An 18,999-nucleotide genomic window follows, 5' to 3' on the forward strand; every position below is an offset into this window, starting at 1 on the left:
ACGTCGGCTAACAGCAGTACATCTGTCCTCAAGTACAGGTCGTGATAATCACCCAGGTTCTTACAACCCAGTTTATTCCATACGTTAGTCGCGTGCGAGTAATCATCTCGTGAGACGGACGCCTCATTCAGCTTGCTATAAAAGCAGTCAATAGGGGGTAGTCTGGTCTCGGTGAACTTGACCCAACTATCCATGTACTCATAGGGGTACACACCCTTCCTCATAAGCAGGGGTCTAGTCTCGGCGTCTGTGTATCGATCGGTGATAGGGAAGGTATTGTTGGTCTTGACCAGACTGTCGAGTGACGACAGGAGGAACTGAAACGAGTCAATGAACCTAAGTCCTTTTAAGCTGAAGGAGATGTATCTCTCCATGTTGTTGGGGATGCACGTTATATTACCATCGATTTTCGCGATGGCCTGCATGATCAAGTGTGAGTCGTACCCTCTCAAGTTGTGAAAGACAACGGGGATGTTTATTGTCTTAGGGTTGATTTTAAGCTTGAGTTTGCACGCGCTGTGAGCGGCGCCTCTATACTTACCAGTTATGTGGCAGTGATCTCTCGCCGAATCACCGTTAAGTGGTGAGTCACACACGTGACAGTTAGTGCTACTAGCGTGAGCTAGCCTGTCGACTCGGGTCATACGCATGGGAGCGATTCTATACAATGCATTCCTAATAATTTTTTCTTCCTACTGCAAACACTTTAGAAACCTTTCAGCCGCGTCAGGACCCCTATACACTACCGGAGCTTTCGTTTCCCCGTCACAACGGACGACAATGTATCCAAACCCACAGGCTTTATGCTCTTGTGTGGGGGAAACCAAGGCTTCGAAGTCGGCGTATATGATATAAGGCACAGACATTTGGTTCTTGTGGTTACCGAATTTTAGGATATTATCACCTTCCTTAGGCATGTCGACTCGTATGGCCGTCTGCCCCACACCTTGACAATCCTCCCGGTGGGATTCTAATAAATCAGCTCGTGTGAAGCCATGTAGGCATCGTTCACAGAAGTGGGTCTTTCCTCTGTGTGCCGATTGGTCATACAACAGGCTGCTAAAGTGTTTTATCCATGTGTAGTGATACTTGTCACCTCGCTGGATCATGAATATATTGATAACTTGGCGATCCTTCACCCCGCTGACCCTGTGTACTATTGTTGTGTTACCTTCGTGCCCAAAGATATTTATAGCCAGATTATTCTGTTTTTCTACTTTAGTGATCTGGGATATGGGGGTGGGTTCATCTATACCATCCCAGTTGAGCCCATCGTCTTGGGGATAGCTAGAAAGCCTATCTGAATGAGTGTCAGCTGGAAATAAGGCTGACCTGATAGCTAACCTCAGGCAATCGTTTCCTCTATTCTTAACGTTTACTATGGCATGTTTGTTCCTATAGTAGGGGGGCAAGGCTAGGTATGACCCGCCTCTGAACGGCACGTAGTTAGCTATATCTAGATAGACATTATCGATTTTATCTACAGCCCACCCGGACCCCAAGTGTGTGTAGCGTTCTAGGTATTCTCGTATCTGCTGAAAACTGGTATCGATTGATGTGTCAATGGTCTCTGTATGTGTGACGACCTCTTGTTTACCTCGGAAGTAAGGCTGAACATACTCAGTGAGGTCCCCAACCTGCTTATCGAGCGACATTTTCACTGTGATCTGAAACTTGATACTTCCTAGGTTATTTAGTTCCTGGTTGACCTTATCAGCTATCAGAGGCTTGATATCTGTAATGTCTATGTTTCTATCAATGTGCATGTGCCAACCTCTCAAATAGTTGCCTACAGCGCGCTCAGTGCGCACAAACTGTAGGTCAATAGCTCTATTCTGTCGTAATAATTCTAAAAGTTGTGGTTTCCTCATACGGGAATACCCGCCTAAACCCAAATCGTGTGCCTCGGCTTTCAGTTGTTTTACAGTGGGACGTGCTACGGGGGTATGTGATAACAATTCGACTAACCCGGCTCTCCCCAGTTTTTAATAACCCGTGTATCCAAGCTGTTTCGCTTGAGCTTTTAATTGTGTTACCGTAGGGGCTTCTAAACCTAGTAATCTCAACAATGCTGACTTCCGCATTCGAGAATACCCGATCACACCTCTCTGTTTTGCGACCCGCTTAAGCTCGCGTACAGTAGTCATAGTGTTTACACCTAACATAGCCAATGTCTAATTGGAGTCTATCTTGAGCAGTCGCCTACGTTCTTTTATGTAGCCCTTTTTATTCTCGTAGATGAGTTGATGTCTGACTACGTTCGCTCCGTGAGCTTTACATAGACAGTAGTGCCCTTTAACCCCGATACCACACACAGAACACGTGTAGTTAGGACTTCCCATATGGAAACAACAGAACCTAGTCCTGCATTTCCTACCACAGGCCTCGGTCTTCCCCATAAGTATGTATTCGCATCGGTATGGAGCGGGTCTCATGTTTACTTATATGGGTATTTAATTTAATTGCTTCGCAACCAACGCAGTAGCTGCTATACCCAACACTATGAAGCCCAGTTCACGATTCATTTGTCCCTTGGATGGTGTGTAGTACTGAGCGAGTGTGGGTTTATTGAGCGGTTCCAATCGTTTACCAGTTAGTAGGTAGTATTCTTTCATTGCTTCATCGACATCGTTGAATGTTTGAACGGCATGGTTTTCACGCTGGAGTTGTTCGTTAATAAAATCGATCCTCTGGAGGCGTTTTTTAGCGTACTCGGCCTGTGCCTTTTGTAATTTCTCAGTAGCGAGATCGTGCCGCTTCCTTTCTTCCTGTATTTCAGCCGCGTGGTCATCTCGTAGTTTCGAGAAGAGGAAATTACTCCCGGAAAATGCCAGGGCATTCACTAACGCCCCACCGACCATCATAGCTATATTTATTTCATTATATTTTCAGGTATTATCCCTTGTTTTACTAGGATGTCTTTTGTGGCCATCGCCATACCAAGGTTCATTATGAGCATACCCATATCCTGCAGGTTGAAATCTAGCTTGATAGTTGGTTGTTTAAGCACCATTTTAGTCAACCGAGCGTACCCTACGGCTAGACTGGCGACCACTGTGGCGTGGTATGCGTCGTTGAACGTTTTCCCCTCAGACATTATGTATATGATATAAAAATATTTAAATTATAACATGATATGTGGGTCGACAGTGGGGGTTACCACCTCACTGTTGGGGGGTACCACCTCACTGTGGGAGGGTACCCCCACGTATAACCATGTTATAACCACGGCAGCGCCTACAGCCAACAACAGTCGGGGGTTGATAATTTTATGTTGGTTACACCACCGTTTTTTACTGGTAGCTACTCTCTTAGGATTCTTCTGCCTGGTTACTGTAGGGGGTGTGGGGGGTACCCCCACTGGGGTCACTTCCCCCACTGGTTCCTGTGAAGGGGTCACTTCCCTCACCTCGGGAGGGGTCTCCTGTGCAGCATCCATCTATACTATTATTATTATTTTTTCTCTCAAATTGACAATGCTTTGCCGTGATAATCGCCGGCGTCACTGGAGCCAACAACATGCCATATTTGTGGTACAGCTCGCAGCTGATAGAGCTCACGGCGTGTTCGATAAAAGGGTCTTTCTCGAGGTCTTCCCACAGGTAAAGTCGGCGCTCTGGTGGAATGGGAAGGAACTATGACACAATACCGGTGTATATCTGGGTCATAGCCGATCCTATTGTCTTTGTCATTTCTGCTCCGAGCCGGGACTCGTATCTAGTGTACAGCTTATCGATTTCTTCGGCTGACATTTTGTGAATTTTATCCGGAGTGTAGTCTCCAAAGTAATGTTTGGCTTTGCCGCCAACAGCCAACGCCACCAGTTTCTCTCGCTTGTCATCATCCACCCCAGACAATTGTTCGAGCAATTCCTCACACTCCATCTTATAATATAACAAGTAAGATTTAGTTTTAACTATATAATACCCGATGCAGACAAAACACAGAGAAATGAAGGTTAAGTTGCACACGACAAACACTTCAAATATCATAGCTATACTTAGCATTTGCTTAGCTTTAGCTTAGCTTTGCTTAGCTTTGCTTAGCATACTCTATATGCTACTGGTTGGTCGGTCTTGAGCACGAGCTTAGCGTGTTTAGTTTCAGCGAGCTGTTTCTTCACCCGTTCCCGTTCTAATTTGCTCATCACATCGTTCTCTCTCAAACACTCCTCGAACGAATCCCTGTCCTTGCAGTGAAATAAGGCCACCCATCGCGTCTGCTCCCTGAGGTCTTTCAACACCGAGTTGAACTTCTGCGTTAGCACCCAGACGCTGTGATTTGCATGCCGGCCGGAGAAGGCCAGGTACGATAGCATGTCTCTCTTTTTTGTTATCTCGCGATTAGCGCTGCAGTCGTCCAGTATGAACAGCGTCGGTTCCCCTTTAAATTTCTCGTGAAGAGCTTTCAACCAGTCCTGCAGGCGTGTTCCAGGGTCGATTTTGTGTACGTCCGGGTCCGTCATCACCCAAGGTCGCGCGTACGTTTTATTCATGCTCAGAGTAGGGCACATGATAACGATGTTATCGAACACATCCTTGTAGTAACCCTCCAACATATCCAACACGAAAACGGTCTTCCCACAGCCAGTCTGCCCGCACACTATGGCGCAGTGTGGGTCAGTGGGGAGGTGGAGGTCAGTAGATGGCTTGCACGAATCTCCCATTGTCTATATTAAGTTGCGCGTCCATAATAACGTACAGATATAATTTCAACTTACCAGCGGGTTGAGCCTTCTTAGTAATCTGGATGGTTATCCCTTCGCTGCCGTTATCTATACGGCGCCCGCTACCGTGCAGTTTATCATCATCCGTGGATCACATGTCCAACCATAGGGCGTACTTGGTATTCACCGATCTGCACGGAGCCGAGGTCCAGGTCCTTTGTTATGTAATCCCCCACTGGTAGCTTTTTTATCTCATCCCACTGCTGGTGTGGTCTCATACCATGACTGAACAGCTGGTTGGGCACGCCCTCGATGGTCACTTCCACCTTTTCAATCCCGGGTTGAAAAACTTCTCGCTGTCCCTCCGGAATGGCTCGTAATCCTCCACGGGGACGACCAGGATACCTTTCATCGATCGCGCCGGCACGTTCAGGTTGATATTCCACACAGTGTCGCTCTTATCTCGCACGACTGATCTATGCCTCAGTACGCGATCGTACAGGATGGCCATCTTCCCAGAGTACTGGCTTCGAACCTGCCTGGCCAGCTCCGGGCTAGTGACCATGTCGAACTCCAGAGAGATGTTGTCTATGGCATAACTGGCCTCATCACCGTTCGGCGTACGCACTACTTTGCTATAGTCGTTAAACGTGAGCTCGTATTCGAGCCTATCACCCAGCGCGGCCTGGTAAAACGGCGCTTGTCCCGTGAGCAACTCGAAGTCGAGCTGCACGCAGAATCGATTCCCGTATGCTCGAGCGATGGCCTTTTCACCGTCCGATATCTTGTCTAGCTGGTCTGGCGTGAAGGCATACCCTATGCGCGACCGGGTTGATTTGCTGATGCCCTGGTACACATCATTGACTCGTTCTCCCTCGCTTTTCCAGAGATCCCCGTAGCAGTGAAACACGTCGCTGTCGTCGATGCTCAGCACCTCGTTACCGCTGATCTTGACGGTCGTTTTCTTGATGATGGCTCGACCCACGTTCCGCACTAGCTCGCGTTTGTCGTTGTCGGAGGTCAACGTGATATTGAACGCCACTCGAACAGTGCCTGGTACAATAAGGTCATTCTCACCAAGGTTTGGAAATCTAACCAGCAGAGTTTGATTCTGGTCTATCTTGCTGGGATTGTTGGTGATGGTCACCGACTGGCGCACGGCTCTGGCCCCTAATGGCTCTCTCAATCTTCTGAAAGGATCTAATTTTCTGCCGTACATTGTTATATATAAATGAAATATATTTTTAATACTAAATAATGGCTGAAGACATACCTATGATGGAAATGTGGGATGATACTATGGATGATACAGGGGCCGAGCAGGAGACCTCATTCTCAGGTGACGCACTCATGGAGGGCGCCGTCGACGATTATTACAACGCAGTTGAAAATAAATCCAAACTCAAGCCGTTGGGAAGGGACTATTCCAGGTTTACCCTCGATAGCAATGGCACGCTGCGTTTGAAGGCTCACCCGGAGATCGATCTCGTGAATAAACGCACGAGAGAACCGCTTGCTTTATCAACACTGGGCAGTCGACATGGGAGTGACTTGATCCGCGATGAACTAGGTTTCATAGATTACGGTGGCGCGCGACCTAAGCTTCCTCCGAAGGTCCGTCAAGATCTGCAAGCTTATGATATTAAAAAGGTGTTGGCCGACTACGAGAACAAGCCCTTCCCGGGTTTCGAACTTACCTTTCGGGAACTGCGGCGGTTGGACCTGTTGATGCAAACCATTCGTGGTCAGCTCTGGAAAAGCACGGCCAAAGTGGGCGAGATAGACGACCACATCAACTATGAAAAGGAAAAACTCGGTGAAACTGAGGACGAGTCTATGAAAGCCACCATCGAGGAACGAATACGTAATTTGGAAGAGGAAAGGCAGGTCTGGTTGGAGACAGCGTCCGGCTACAAAGAAAAGCTTCGATCCCAGACCAACCGTGTGCGGGAAACCATCAATCAAGTCCTCTACCGAGACACCACGTTAGCAGACAGGATTCGGATATTGTTCCGGGAGCAAGGGATCACCATCGCCAGCATTCTGACTGCATTGGGTTTCATCATATCAACCTTGGTGGTGTCACTGACAGGGGGTACCCCTGTGGGGGGAACTCCCACACCCCCCGGCGGTGGTGTTAAAGACTGGATAAAAAAACTCGGGGAAGGCCTAGCTAAACTGGCTGGTAAAGCCGCCGAAGCCCTTCCCGGCATCCTGGGTAGCATCGTCTCGTGGTTGTTGGGCGCTCTGGCTAAAACTGCCATGTGGCTCAGTCAAAACCTGTGGGCAGCCATCGTCGCCGTGGCGGGTCTGGTGTACGTAGCGGCTAAGAAATTTTTAACCAAATAAGCCCCAAAGCTACCCCACCAACCACCAGGGCCGTTTTACTATCAATATGCTGCTGATTGGAGGCCTGAATATGGGGGGCCACCTCCTGTGGTGTTGGTTGAACTTTAGACTCCGGGGGTGGCGCCACTATACCCGTTTCACGTGGTGGGATGTGTGGGATATAGGGGGTGTTAATATCGGGGTTGATACCCAACTTTTGATCCGCCGTGGCTATGACTATTTTGTTGTTATAACCCACCACTTTTTTCACTCTCAGTTGCATATCACTCGGAGCCATGTACAGCCCCACGCCGAACACGTAATTGACTTTCGATCTGGCGTATTCTAACACGTTTTGGTAACGGTCGATGGCCCGCGGGAGATCAACTGGAGAATTGATAGCATCCTCAACGTTGGCAACGAACTGTTTCTGAGCGTCGTAAGCAGTTCCCTTACCGAGGATGTTGGAACGCGTCATCGACTGCGCACCCAACAGCGCCCACACGTACGTTCGAATCAAGTCGTTCAAGCGTATTGTACCAGCACGAGTGAATTCTTTCGATGTTTTTGAGATCATTTTAGTCCAGGCTGTGGCTGCATCAGGATTGGTTTGCTTTATGTAGCTGACATGGATCTTTTCATTCGTTGTGGGGCCTGTAAAGGTATGACGGTTTGGGTTGTATGTACCATCTGCAGAACCGGCTATATATGTTCCGGACCTGTAGAAGTACACGTAAACTATACCGAGACCATGGTTAACACCAGGAAGGCGAAAGTCTTTATTCGTTGGAATCTCAAACTCCCCACAAACACGTTCATAAGCGCATTTATCATAGGGGTTATTCGTCATACTCCACGCTTTATCTTGGGGAAGAGGAGCACTTATTTCCTTCAATATTCGTCTCGTTTGATAATAAATATGAAACAAAATGACTGCCTTACTCAGTTCGTCTATACCGTAGTCTAGTGTATAATTTATATATTATAATATGTACATAACACTTCCAGGAATAACGAGCGGTGAGGCCGTTCAGCTGACGCACGCGATCGATAACACGTCAGGCCAACTCGAAGTCGCACTCTGCGATATCACCTACCTACCGCAATGGACTAACATCAACGCCAGCAACAATAAGCTGTTCGTCAGTGGAACTCGCAGCCAGATAACTGACGGCTACTGCTCTCTAAACGACGAGGTCTTCAAACCCCTGGGAGCCGAACTCAAGATGAACGACTCAAACGGTACAGTGGTGTTAATCAACAACGGAAGAAACCCCTTGAGGCTCGGCCGACCATTAGCGAGGATACTCGGTATGTCTCCTGACGAGATAAAACCAACAACAACCGTCACAGGCACGAAGTTACCCGATCTAGTACCGTACCGAGAGCTGTACATTCATCTCGGTCAGGTGAGCACAACGTACAACATTCAAGGAGGTCACCCTTCCACTATACTGAGAGCAGTGCCGGTGAAAACTGAGAAATACAACGACGGTAGAACCGAGTCGTTTTCACCACGGCAGTATAAGAGATTAATCCAGGGCAACATACCTGAGCTGACAATATCGGTGTTAGATATAAATCATAATCCTGTAAATATAGGATACCTCAGCTTAACGCTTCATGTAAAATGACCAGCGCACAAGGGCCCGGAGTGAAAAAATGCGTCAATATCGGGATCTCCGACCTCGGAGACACGCTCGGTTTCGACGTTCCCGGAGTAGATGGTAAATCGTACGCCTTTCAACTGAAAAACAACATTTACAAACGCATTGAAGTCACCTCCGGTGGAGCCCTAAGTGATATAGTAGATACCACAAGAGCAACAGTCAACACTAAGTACGCCCTTGTCAACACCGGTAATAACTGGATAATATACCCATCGTTCGGGGGTAAACTGTTCGACTTAGACGATGTTGAGAGCACTACCGTCGCCCGAAACAAGCTATATATGCTCGTCTTCACCGAAGATGACAAGTGGGTGTTGTTACCCGATAACGACTGGTTTCTCAATATTAGGCTCGGCTCCCCCTACGTGTTCACGGATAACAAAGACAACCACCTAAACAAAGTCGTGAACAATGGAACCCTGCTCGTGGCTTACGTCCCAACTCAGAGACGTAGCGTAGTCGTCAGCCCACTCGACACTATGGCAGCCCACATGCTATCGAGTAAACCGACCATACAAAACGTGAAATTGCAGTTGGTGTCTGAATTCGAAGGCGTGGTCAGTATACTAGAGAGTCTACCGGCAAACTCAACACTGATCATCAAAGTCTACCTAGGGGAACCATCGGGGAATGATGTCGAGATCGTGAAGGGGATCAAACTCGGGTGGGGGAAACGACACCAGTATCAAGTTTGTAACGTTTACGTGCGGGTGGGTGTCGGCTCCAACACCAGTCTGCAGGGGGTCAACGTGATCATGGAAAACAGGATATCACTAACCAATATCTTCCTGCCTGCCAACATACACTTCATGGGTATGAAGTTCACCCCTGAACTATTATCAGAAAACCAGTTGGAAATTATATCGTAATAGTATAACAATGACCAGTCATCGTCCCAACACTACGCTTAACGACCTAGGAGATACGGAGGGATTCGATCAGCCTGGTGAGGAAGACACCTTATATATCCTGCACTTCAAAGACAACGTGTACAGACGGGTGTCGTTATCAGATTTTAAAGAGCCCAAATGGCTGATCAACTTAACACTCACCTCACCTTATATCACATTAGGCGCAGATACGTGGATCTCTAAGATTAGGAACAACGGTATCTGGGTCGGGGATTTCATTCCGGAGAAGGAATTAGCACCCACGATAACTACTGGTACCGAAAAAAATAGGTTAAAGTCTGGATCAAAAAATAAATTAACATTTAGCAATAATCCTTTTAGCGCATATCATGTTGATAGAATATTCTCCCCTTTCACACTCATCACAGAAGTCTTCTTTTATTTAGACAATGAAAACACCTCAAGAGTACACCAATTTTTACCCGGGGTGTCAATACACTGGTATGAAGAACACCTAGACCAATATTGTCGTATTGTTATACAACAGGATACCCCCATGGGTCCTATAAACCGCTTAATAAGCCTCAGTGGGGTTTTTATTACAACAGGAAAGTCTATTAGCCTCTCACCTATTACCCTGACTAGTAGTCTAGAACTTGTAGACTTCAAATTCATTAATAGACTATTAACTGAAACCCAATTAAAATATCTTTCAAAATATATATTATAGGATGGGCCTGTACCCAGTCGTAGAGGAAGTAGCGAAGACGCTGGAAACCGTAGATGGGTTCCGCTTGAGGCAGTTATGTGATGTGAAACGCCAACTAGAACAAGACCGTGACACGTGGAAAGCACTATGTAAAAAGTACCATAGAGCTTTCAATATCTTGGACGGGGCTGACACTACCCTTATGGTAACCAGCATGGGACTAGGGGCGGCAGGTGTTGGGTTGTTGGCTACCATCGTGGCCGCACCTATAGTGCTAGGTATTGAAATAACAGCTGGGGTGGCAGGGTTGGCAGGGTTGGCGCTTAAGTTAGTATCACGCAGACTTCATCGTAAGGCATTGAAACACGACGAGATCAGGATTCTGGCCGAAGCAAAGCTCAACACAGTAAGTGGGCGTATTTCCACGGCACTCTCTGATAGTAAGATCTCAGAAGAGGAGTTTCGTTCAATCCTCTCTGAACTCACAAAATATAATGGAATGAAACAAGATATTCGGTCCAAGTCTCGTAAGTCTGCTATCAGTGAGGACGAGAAAAAAAAGTACATAGAACAGGGGATACAAAAAGCCCAGCAAGCCTTTATTATGAACACCAAAGAGATCATAGGCGGTTCACGTTAAACTGTTTCATCGAGGTAAACGTGACATAGGCACAGTAATTACCGCCAACTTTTTTGTAGTAGGGGTAATAGTAGCAAGAGGTAAGGGCCCAACCAAAGCCTTAGTTAGTAAATACGGCTTTGTAGAGACTTTTTTTGAAAGTGGTCCAGAACCCCCATTCCCTATACTACTCTAGCTGTGCTTGTAAAACTATGGAACGTATAGTGAATAATTCATTAACTTGGTATATTGAAACCAATAATCTTGTAACCAAACTTTAAATGTTCTAAATCCAAAACGAATTGTATACATATAGAAAATATAAGCCTCATAAGGATCCAGAATTATCTTTAAATGGCACCACACATTACATCATTTATAGCTAAGTGCTTGTAGGCATTAAGAGGTGTTTCAAAATCAAAGTGGGGAGGGGATCAAACTACCCTCCTTCACTTATACAGATCATTAGTACGATCTAAACTTGATTACGCTGCCGTCGTATATGCTGGAGTCTGTAAAAGCAACCTTAAACTTCTTGATTCTGTCCACCATCCACGTTGAGGCTGATGAACCATCTCTTACACAACTTCGTATAAAATTGTCTTCACAATACATTACTATAGTCTAATGAATCTAACCCTGCCTATAACTGTGTAGTCAATTCGCTTTATGAGGATTTGTATCACAAAAAGTCTTCTCTTGTTCCGTCTCTAGGACACAGAATTAAACCATTTATTTCTTCTGTCGGCATTGTGCTGGAAAGTATATCACCTTCCCGTCCTCTTTCTTCTCCTCCTTGGCAAATGGTTGGGCCACAAGTTGACCTAACATTAACATCATTTAAAAAATCAGAAACAAATGACTTACAATATAAACAAGAATATCATCAAAGAAAAAACAAATATAACAATTACAAATCCTTATTTACAGATGGGTCCAAGGACGGCGGCGCAGTAGCTTGTGCCACGGTCATTGAATCCAGAACAATATCTTCTAGATTACCAGATAATAGTTCTATTTTTACAGTGGAAGCTAACGCCATATTAACGGCTCTTAAATATATTCAAAGACACCCTAAACATAAACAATACATAATCTATTCAAACTCTCTTTCTTGTCTTCAGGCGATTAAAAACTTATCATGTAAACATCCACTTTTAATAGAAATTATTGAGTTATATAATGATCTTGCCACTGGCTAATATGACATCGTCTTTTTTTGGTTACCCAGCCATATTGGCATTTCTGGTGACACAATGGCCGATCTGTCACTCCACTTCATATTCCATACTCTGATTACAAAGCTATAATTAAATCGTATATCCGTGACCTGATGCAGAAGAAGTGTGACACTCAAGTAGGTATACATAAATTACATGAAATAAAACCGTATATTGGTTACACCTACTTGGGATGTCAGTCCGGAGTTGAAAAGGTTATTTTACGACGATGTTGTATTGGCCACAGCCACACAAGGTATACACATAAATATTTGCTTAAGGTGAGGATCCTCCTTTTTGTATCCCTTGTGATGAAAGAATCAGGATATGCTTGACTGTGTTGAGTATTCCATCACAAGGGATCAGTATTTTAATACCCGAACTATGAAGGATCCTTTTAATAACACAAGTACTCATTTAATCATCGCATTTTAAAAAGAATTATATTTATTAACTGAATTATAAATAGATAAATATTTTATTCATGCTTGTATCGTCAAAGGGGCTTGAAGTACTGTAAAACTATTGTCCTCCTGAGAGGGTACGTAAGTCCATAAACATTCACAGTAAATTCAAACTTTTTCCAGGTTTTTAATGGTAGAATAAGTATCTTTTTATTGTATGGCTAGATTGCTGACGGCTGAGGGGATGATGTAAATCCAGCTAGGGTCCATGCAGGTAGCAAAAGTACTGTAAGTCCCCATTGTCCCTAGTATGGTGATCTACCTTCAGTTGTTAGCAATCTATAGCCCATTATATTGTATTGTCCTCTATAGATAAACTGTTTTAGGTATGATTACTAGTTTTACATTCCTTTCTGGCACCCATGAAGAACCACCTCCTCGTGGTGGGTGCTGGGTAACGCTAAGTGCCCTTCTCCCGAGTGGACCCGGGACAGAATGTGTCCACAGCACCCCATTGCTTGTCGTAAGAGGCGACTAAATTGGGCAACCTGTTTGCCGTGGGTTGCGTCCCGTGTTGGTGGAGGACGGGATCCTGGTGGTTGAGGGCAGTAGGAGACTGAACCATTTTGCTCCTATTGCTCAACACACCACTTCGGCCCTTACCTCACCTAGACGGGTGGTAGAATCGGCCCGATTCTATCAATCGGCTGGTCACGCCATGCCCTGTGCATGGAAAGTATTTTCGCACATTTGATTTATTGGGCATTGGTCTTTTTTGACGTCTAGTGTGTAATACCTTTTTGCTATATCTACTTGCCTAGAGTCCTATGCCAGAAGGCATTGGCTCATGGGCCAATCTGGTGATGTCGACCTCTGTGTTCTATATGTCTCCAATTTCTTGCTAATAGCCGAACCAGCCTAGCATTTGAATTGGTAGACAAATGTAGCTACTCATGTCGTATTTACTGGAGTATACCACTCCTGTATCCTTAGTGTTTGCAGGCTGGAGTTCCACTGCAGTACAACACTGTCCTCGTTGACACTCGGTGGCGGGTGGGGAGCGGGAGTGCTGAATCTATTATCATCACCATGTCAATCACCCTTTCTGGTTCCACGAGAAACGACAAAAAAGACGTTTAGAGGCTGATCATCTTTCTTGCAATGAAGATGTTTCAGGTCCAACACACCAAGAACCTTGGCCAAGATTCATAGTTATTGAATCTACCAACGGTGAACCACTTAAGATCAATCCATTTCTAGTATCAAAGACAATACAATCTATTTGTGGAGAGGTTAAGAACGTTTCACGTCTCAGAGGAGGTACAGTTCTTGTTGAGTGTGCGCGACGACAGCAATCCATAAATTTATTGCAACAACATCAATTTGCCAACGTCAATGTTGCTGTCTCAGCTCATAGAACTCTGAACTCAAGTAGAGGCATTGTTCGGGATAGAGCCCATTGTCTGGCGGACATGTCCGAGGATGACATAGTGGCTGAACTTAAGGATCAGAATGTAACTTCCGTCAAACGCTTTCCTGTTAAGAAGCAGGATGGTAGCATTGTACCTGGCCACACTTAAATGTTTACCTTTTCATCGTGCACTCTGCCAAAGTCAATCAAAGCCGGCTATATCAATATCGGAGTGGAGGTGTATATCCCCACTCCACTCCGCTGCTATTCCTGTCAGAAGTTTGGACACGGGTCTAAGTCCTGTCGAAACACTCCTCGTTGTCATCGTTGTAGTGAACATCATCAGGACTCTGACTGCAGAAATGATATTAAATGTGCCAATTGTGGAAGCAGTCATCTTTCCTCTTCTAAATGTTGTCCTGAATGGCAAATGCAATTTAAGGTACTTAAATTAAAGTATGAAACAAATATTTCCTTCATGGAGGCTAAAAACAAAGTCCTTAGCCAGAATCAACATAATCCCTCTCCCACTGTGACATACTCTGCTGCAGTCTCACGACGACCAGAAACAATCTCTACTTCGTATCAAACGGATTTGACCTGGATGGCTTCTGAGAAACCTGTTCATGTGAATAGTACTTCTGGCAGTCAGGGCTTTTTTACAGCGTCTGCCTCTCAGACTATTAGTCATGTATCAGGTGAAGTTGTTCAAACAGCTATAGATGTTGAAACGTCAAAAGGTGAAATGTCAAAATCGCAAAGAAAACGTCTAAATCGTAGATCAAATAAATCTCCTGCTGATACTCCTGTAGAAGTTCACAATTTGTTTGAGCCTTTGGAGATGGATGATACGCCATCTTCACAAAACCGAAATAACGGTACACCCTTCTCTCGTACACGTGAGAGGTCTCCAATAGAACCGCCATGAGTAACGCTACAAATGTAGTACAGTGGAATTGCAGAGGGCTTAGGAATAATTTTCACGAAGTCCAATTATTAGCTCAAGATTTAAACCCAAAAGCATTTAGTCTACAGGAAACATTTCTTAAACGTGATGATAAGTTTGAAATGCGTCAGTACAACTCGTATCACTGTTTTTCACCTCCGGGGGATAAAGCAACCGGGGGTGCTTCCATTTTGGTGAGACAGGGTATCATTCCCAGCCCTGTTCCTCTTACAACTAAACTTCAGGCTGTTGCTGTCCGACTAAGCTTACACGTCACGATCACACTCTGTTCCTTGTACATACCACCATCCTCGACTCTTCAGCTATCAGAACTTCAGGATTTATATTCCCAATTGCCTGGACCCTGTGTTATAACGGGAGATCTAAACGGTTATAATCCTCTGTGGGGAAGCAAGGATACGAACAATAAAGGTAAAATTCTTGAAGGTTTTGTTTCTTGTGCATATTTAACGACGGTTCGAACACATATCTACATCCAGCAACGGGTACATATTCAGTACTAGATTTGTCAATCACAGATCCAACCATACTTAATGAATTTTCATGGTCAGTCCACGGTGACCTGTGTGGTAGTGACCATTTTCCGACAGTAATCACTGCTATAAATCCAACTGATGATCTGTCGACGTCAAGATGGAATTTTTCTAAAGCTAATTGGCCTTTATTTCAGATTAGTTGTACTAAAAACATATCCTGCTTGACTGTGTAGAGTATTCCATCACAAGGGATCAGTATTTTAATTCACGAACTATGATTGATCTTTTTACTCATACCAGCTCTCATTTAATTATTGCCTTCTTAAAAGAATTAGATTTGTTATCAGAATTGTAAATAGATAAATATTTTATTATTGGTAGTCTAGATTAATAACTGAGATTGTTAGTGGCTGTGCCCTCGAGGGGGGTTGAAGTATTGTAAAATTATTGTCCTCCTGAGAGGGTACGTAAGTCCAAAACATTCTATGTAAATTTAGTACGACCAAACTTTTAATCGTAGTATATTTGTTGTTTTTGATAATGGCTAAGTTTCAGTATAATCGCCAACGGCTGAGGGGATGGTGTAAATCCATCTGGGGTCCATGCAGGTAGCAGAAGTACTGTAAGTCCCCATGGTCCCTAGTATGGTGATCTGCCTTCAGTTGTTGGCGATCTACAGCCCGTATTTTATGTTGTATTGTCCGAATAGTGGTAATTGTTTTAAGTCTCCACACTAGTTTTAATTGTAAATGTGATGCTCTAGTGGTTTTACTGTCCTTTGAGGACAGGATTTTATAATGGATACATATTTCATTTCAGTATCAAAATGTTCTCGTCACGATATGGCTGAAATATTGCCAATGTGACGTTAAGTATTAACTCACTCACTCACTCACATTCCTTTCTGTGGTATTCTAGTTGTTTTACTGTCCTTCGTCGACAGGTCTTTATAGTACACATGTATTTCATTTCAGTCTTTTGCTCCCGTCACGATATGGCTGAAATATTGCCGATGTGACGTTAAATATGAACTCACTCACTCACTCACTTATATGGCATACATTAACAGTTTGTTAACGTGATTTAACTCTTTGAGCTTGTGGACAAAGTGTCTGACCTTCGATCAAAAGTTTTATTGGAATCACATCATAGAGCTTGGATATCTGAAAGAAATCAGGAAAAACTGAATACCTGCTTCACTCAATGCAGAAGCTCGTACAATGCATGGTGGATCTTGCACTCAAGGTACGGAAACGCATGTCATTTTACGTGTTGTTACAGGTGAGCTTAGTGACTGGCGTTGGGATGGCGGGAGTTGGGATGGGCACCTTCTTCCTTCCTCCACTGACTCAGTATCTGCTGGACAACTACGGACTTAAAGGATGCTTCCTCTTCTTGGGGGCAATAGCCTTCCACGCAGTGGCGTTCGGGGCACTCATGAGGCCGTCGGAGATTGAGACGGAGTTAGCGGTCAGCGCTAAATCTGGGAAGTCTCTCTGTCAACAAATCCTTACTTCTTTGTGTGGACGATGTGACCGTGTAGGGGAGATGTTCCATCCAGCATTTCTGCTGCTGCTGTTGGCAACGTTCTCCTTCAGCGTCGGCAATTTCATCTCCTACCTCTTCCTCCCCGACATCTTCATCAAGCAAGGCTCTTCTCCTCAAGAAGCTTCCTTTCTCTTCTCCATGGTTGGAGTGGGTGGAGCCCTGGCAAGACTTCTCGGGGGATTCGCTGCCAACGATCCAAATATTGGACCTTCTGTTCTATTCTCAGGAACATACGGTATCATAGCAACAATAGACTTCTTCATTTGGCCAATGACGAAGACAATGGTAGGGAAGGTAGCGTATGCCTTTATGTTCGGCTTGTATGCTTCCGTTGGCTGGGTGCTAATCAACCCACTAACTCTACATATCGTGGGGGTGAGGAACCTCGCCTCTGGATACGGGATTGCGATGTTTACCTCAGGAGCAGGAACTCTAGTGGGACCTCCAATAGCAAGTAAGTACTTCGGTTTGGCGTTGGTGTTTGTGTATTTGTTCGTCTGTTTGTTGTTAGCACAGTGTTCAGCGCTCTATGCAAACTGTATCACGGCTATTTGGGACCAATCAAACCTGAATCAAACAATACAGTGAAATAAAAATCTTGACTATCCATCCATGTTAATTAGACACGATTGCCGGGAGCGATACTGTGATCCATCCTGGTTAACCTGGACCTCTGTTTACCAAAGTGGGGATGGTTTACGCATTGTCAGTCCAATGGCTGCAGGTTGACCTATCATGCAGGTGAAATACCCCAGTGACTAGGCCCAGTGGCGGCTGATGTACAACGAGCCAATCACAGGACTGTGTAGCCCAGAGTAGATTATCAACGCGAATAGAATATGCAGCGTAATATCACAATTTTCCTTGACAGGTATAATTGTTGAAGCGTACGGGAAATATCAAGAGGCCTTTTATTTTGCTGGTAAGTGTTTGTAATGTAATATTACTGAATTTTGACGGTGTCCTTCTGGAGTCAGTCCTTATTTCCATCCTACTACACCGGTAAACAGTTACTTTGTCACTGTTTGACCACTTAGGGTTTAATTGTTTACACTCTTTAACATTTACAACAAATATTCACCAGGCAATCGTAAATTGAAAGTTCACACACAGCCACAGGAGCTTGTATTGCTGAAAACAATACGCCCTGGGTCCAACAAGCCTACACTGATATCCATACACATACAAAGAAGGAAATGGATGTAACGCGCACAAAGTTGTCACTCTCTATTATGGGCGAATTCTGTGTGGGAAATTGTGAAATATACAGCCGCGATTTTTCAAAGAACGCCTGATAAATTAACTTTCGAATAAATCCAAAATTATCAAAATCGGTGCACTATGTACCGAGTAACATTACTCGGAAGTCGGGAAGGACAACTTTTTCATTTGTACGCCAAAAACCTGCCTTCGAAAATCATCGCCTCTCGGAGAAAAAATACTTTGTATTTTACTTAAAAAACACCCGATCGGCGAAAAAGCATAACCTTTTCCGTAATTGCAAGATATTCCGCTTTCGTTCTACAACCTCTCAAATGAAATAGGTTATTCTTTTACCTGCAATACACGAAATTATTGGGAAATTAGCGGTATCAAGTGATCCAGTCCACCATGTTTGTCCTTCACGCTCGATAGGCTTGCTGTTCTCTGATTGGTCAAAAATAAACCATCCGTATTATTTTTATTTCGTTACGCGATGTATCGTGTTGGTGTAATTTTCAGCAATACAAGCCCCTGTCCACACAGGAACATCATGATTATCTCATTTCGTGATATATCTACACAAATGTAAACCATAAGAATGATTATACCTAACACACAGGCTATATTCTCAAAACCGTTTATACATACCCATATAAGTATCTGCTGAAAGTATATAAAGTACATACATTTATCGAGGGTGGAGGGGTGGGGTGTGGGGTGTGGTTAACGTAGTGGTGAAGGCGTTCGCTCGTCACGCCGAAGACCCGGGTTCAATGTGTGACGCCTATTTTCTGGTGTCCCCCGCCGTGATCTTGCTGGAATATTGCTAAAAGCGGCTTAGAAATTTAAACTTAACTCACTCACTCACATACATTTGTAATACTGCTGATTCACAAGTACTTTAACAAATGTTTTAGGAGAGCTAAT

General features: G+C 44.6%; 1 protein-coding gene across 2 annotated transcripts in view; it reads left to right on the forward strand.

Annotated features, from left to right (window-relative positions):
* LOC137282774 (monocarboxylate transporter 12-like) overlaps positions 1-18,999 on the forward strand; it is a 40,723-nt gene that overhangs the window by 18,359 nt on the left and 3,365 nt on the right. For both annotated transcript variants that reach the window (XM_067814565.1, XM_067814564.1), the window contains exons 5-6: positions 16,603-17,323; positions 17,741-17,791. In XM_067814565.1, the coding sequence (XP_067670666.1) occupies positions 16,603-17,323; positions 17,741-17,791 (772 nt within the window). The remainder of the gene's footprint in view (positions 1-16,602; positions 17,324-17,740; positions 17,792-18,999) is intronic.

Source organism: Haliotis asinina, chromosome 4, assembly GCF_037392515.1.
Source record: "Haliotis asinina isolate JCU_RB_2024 chromosome 4, JCU_Hal_asi_v2, whole genome shotgun sequence".
In the NCBI taxonomy this organism is placed as follows: Eukaryota; Metazoa; Mollusca; class Gastropoda; order Lepetellida; family Haliotidae; genus Haliotis; species Haliotis asinina.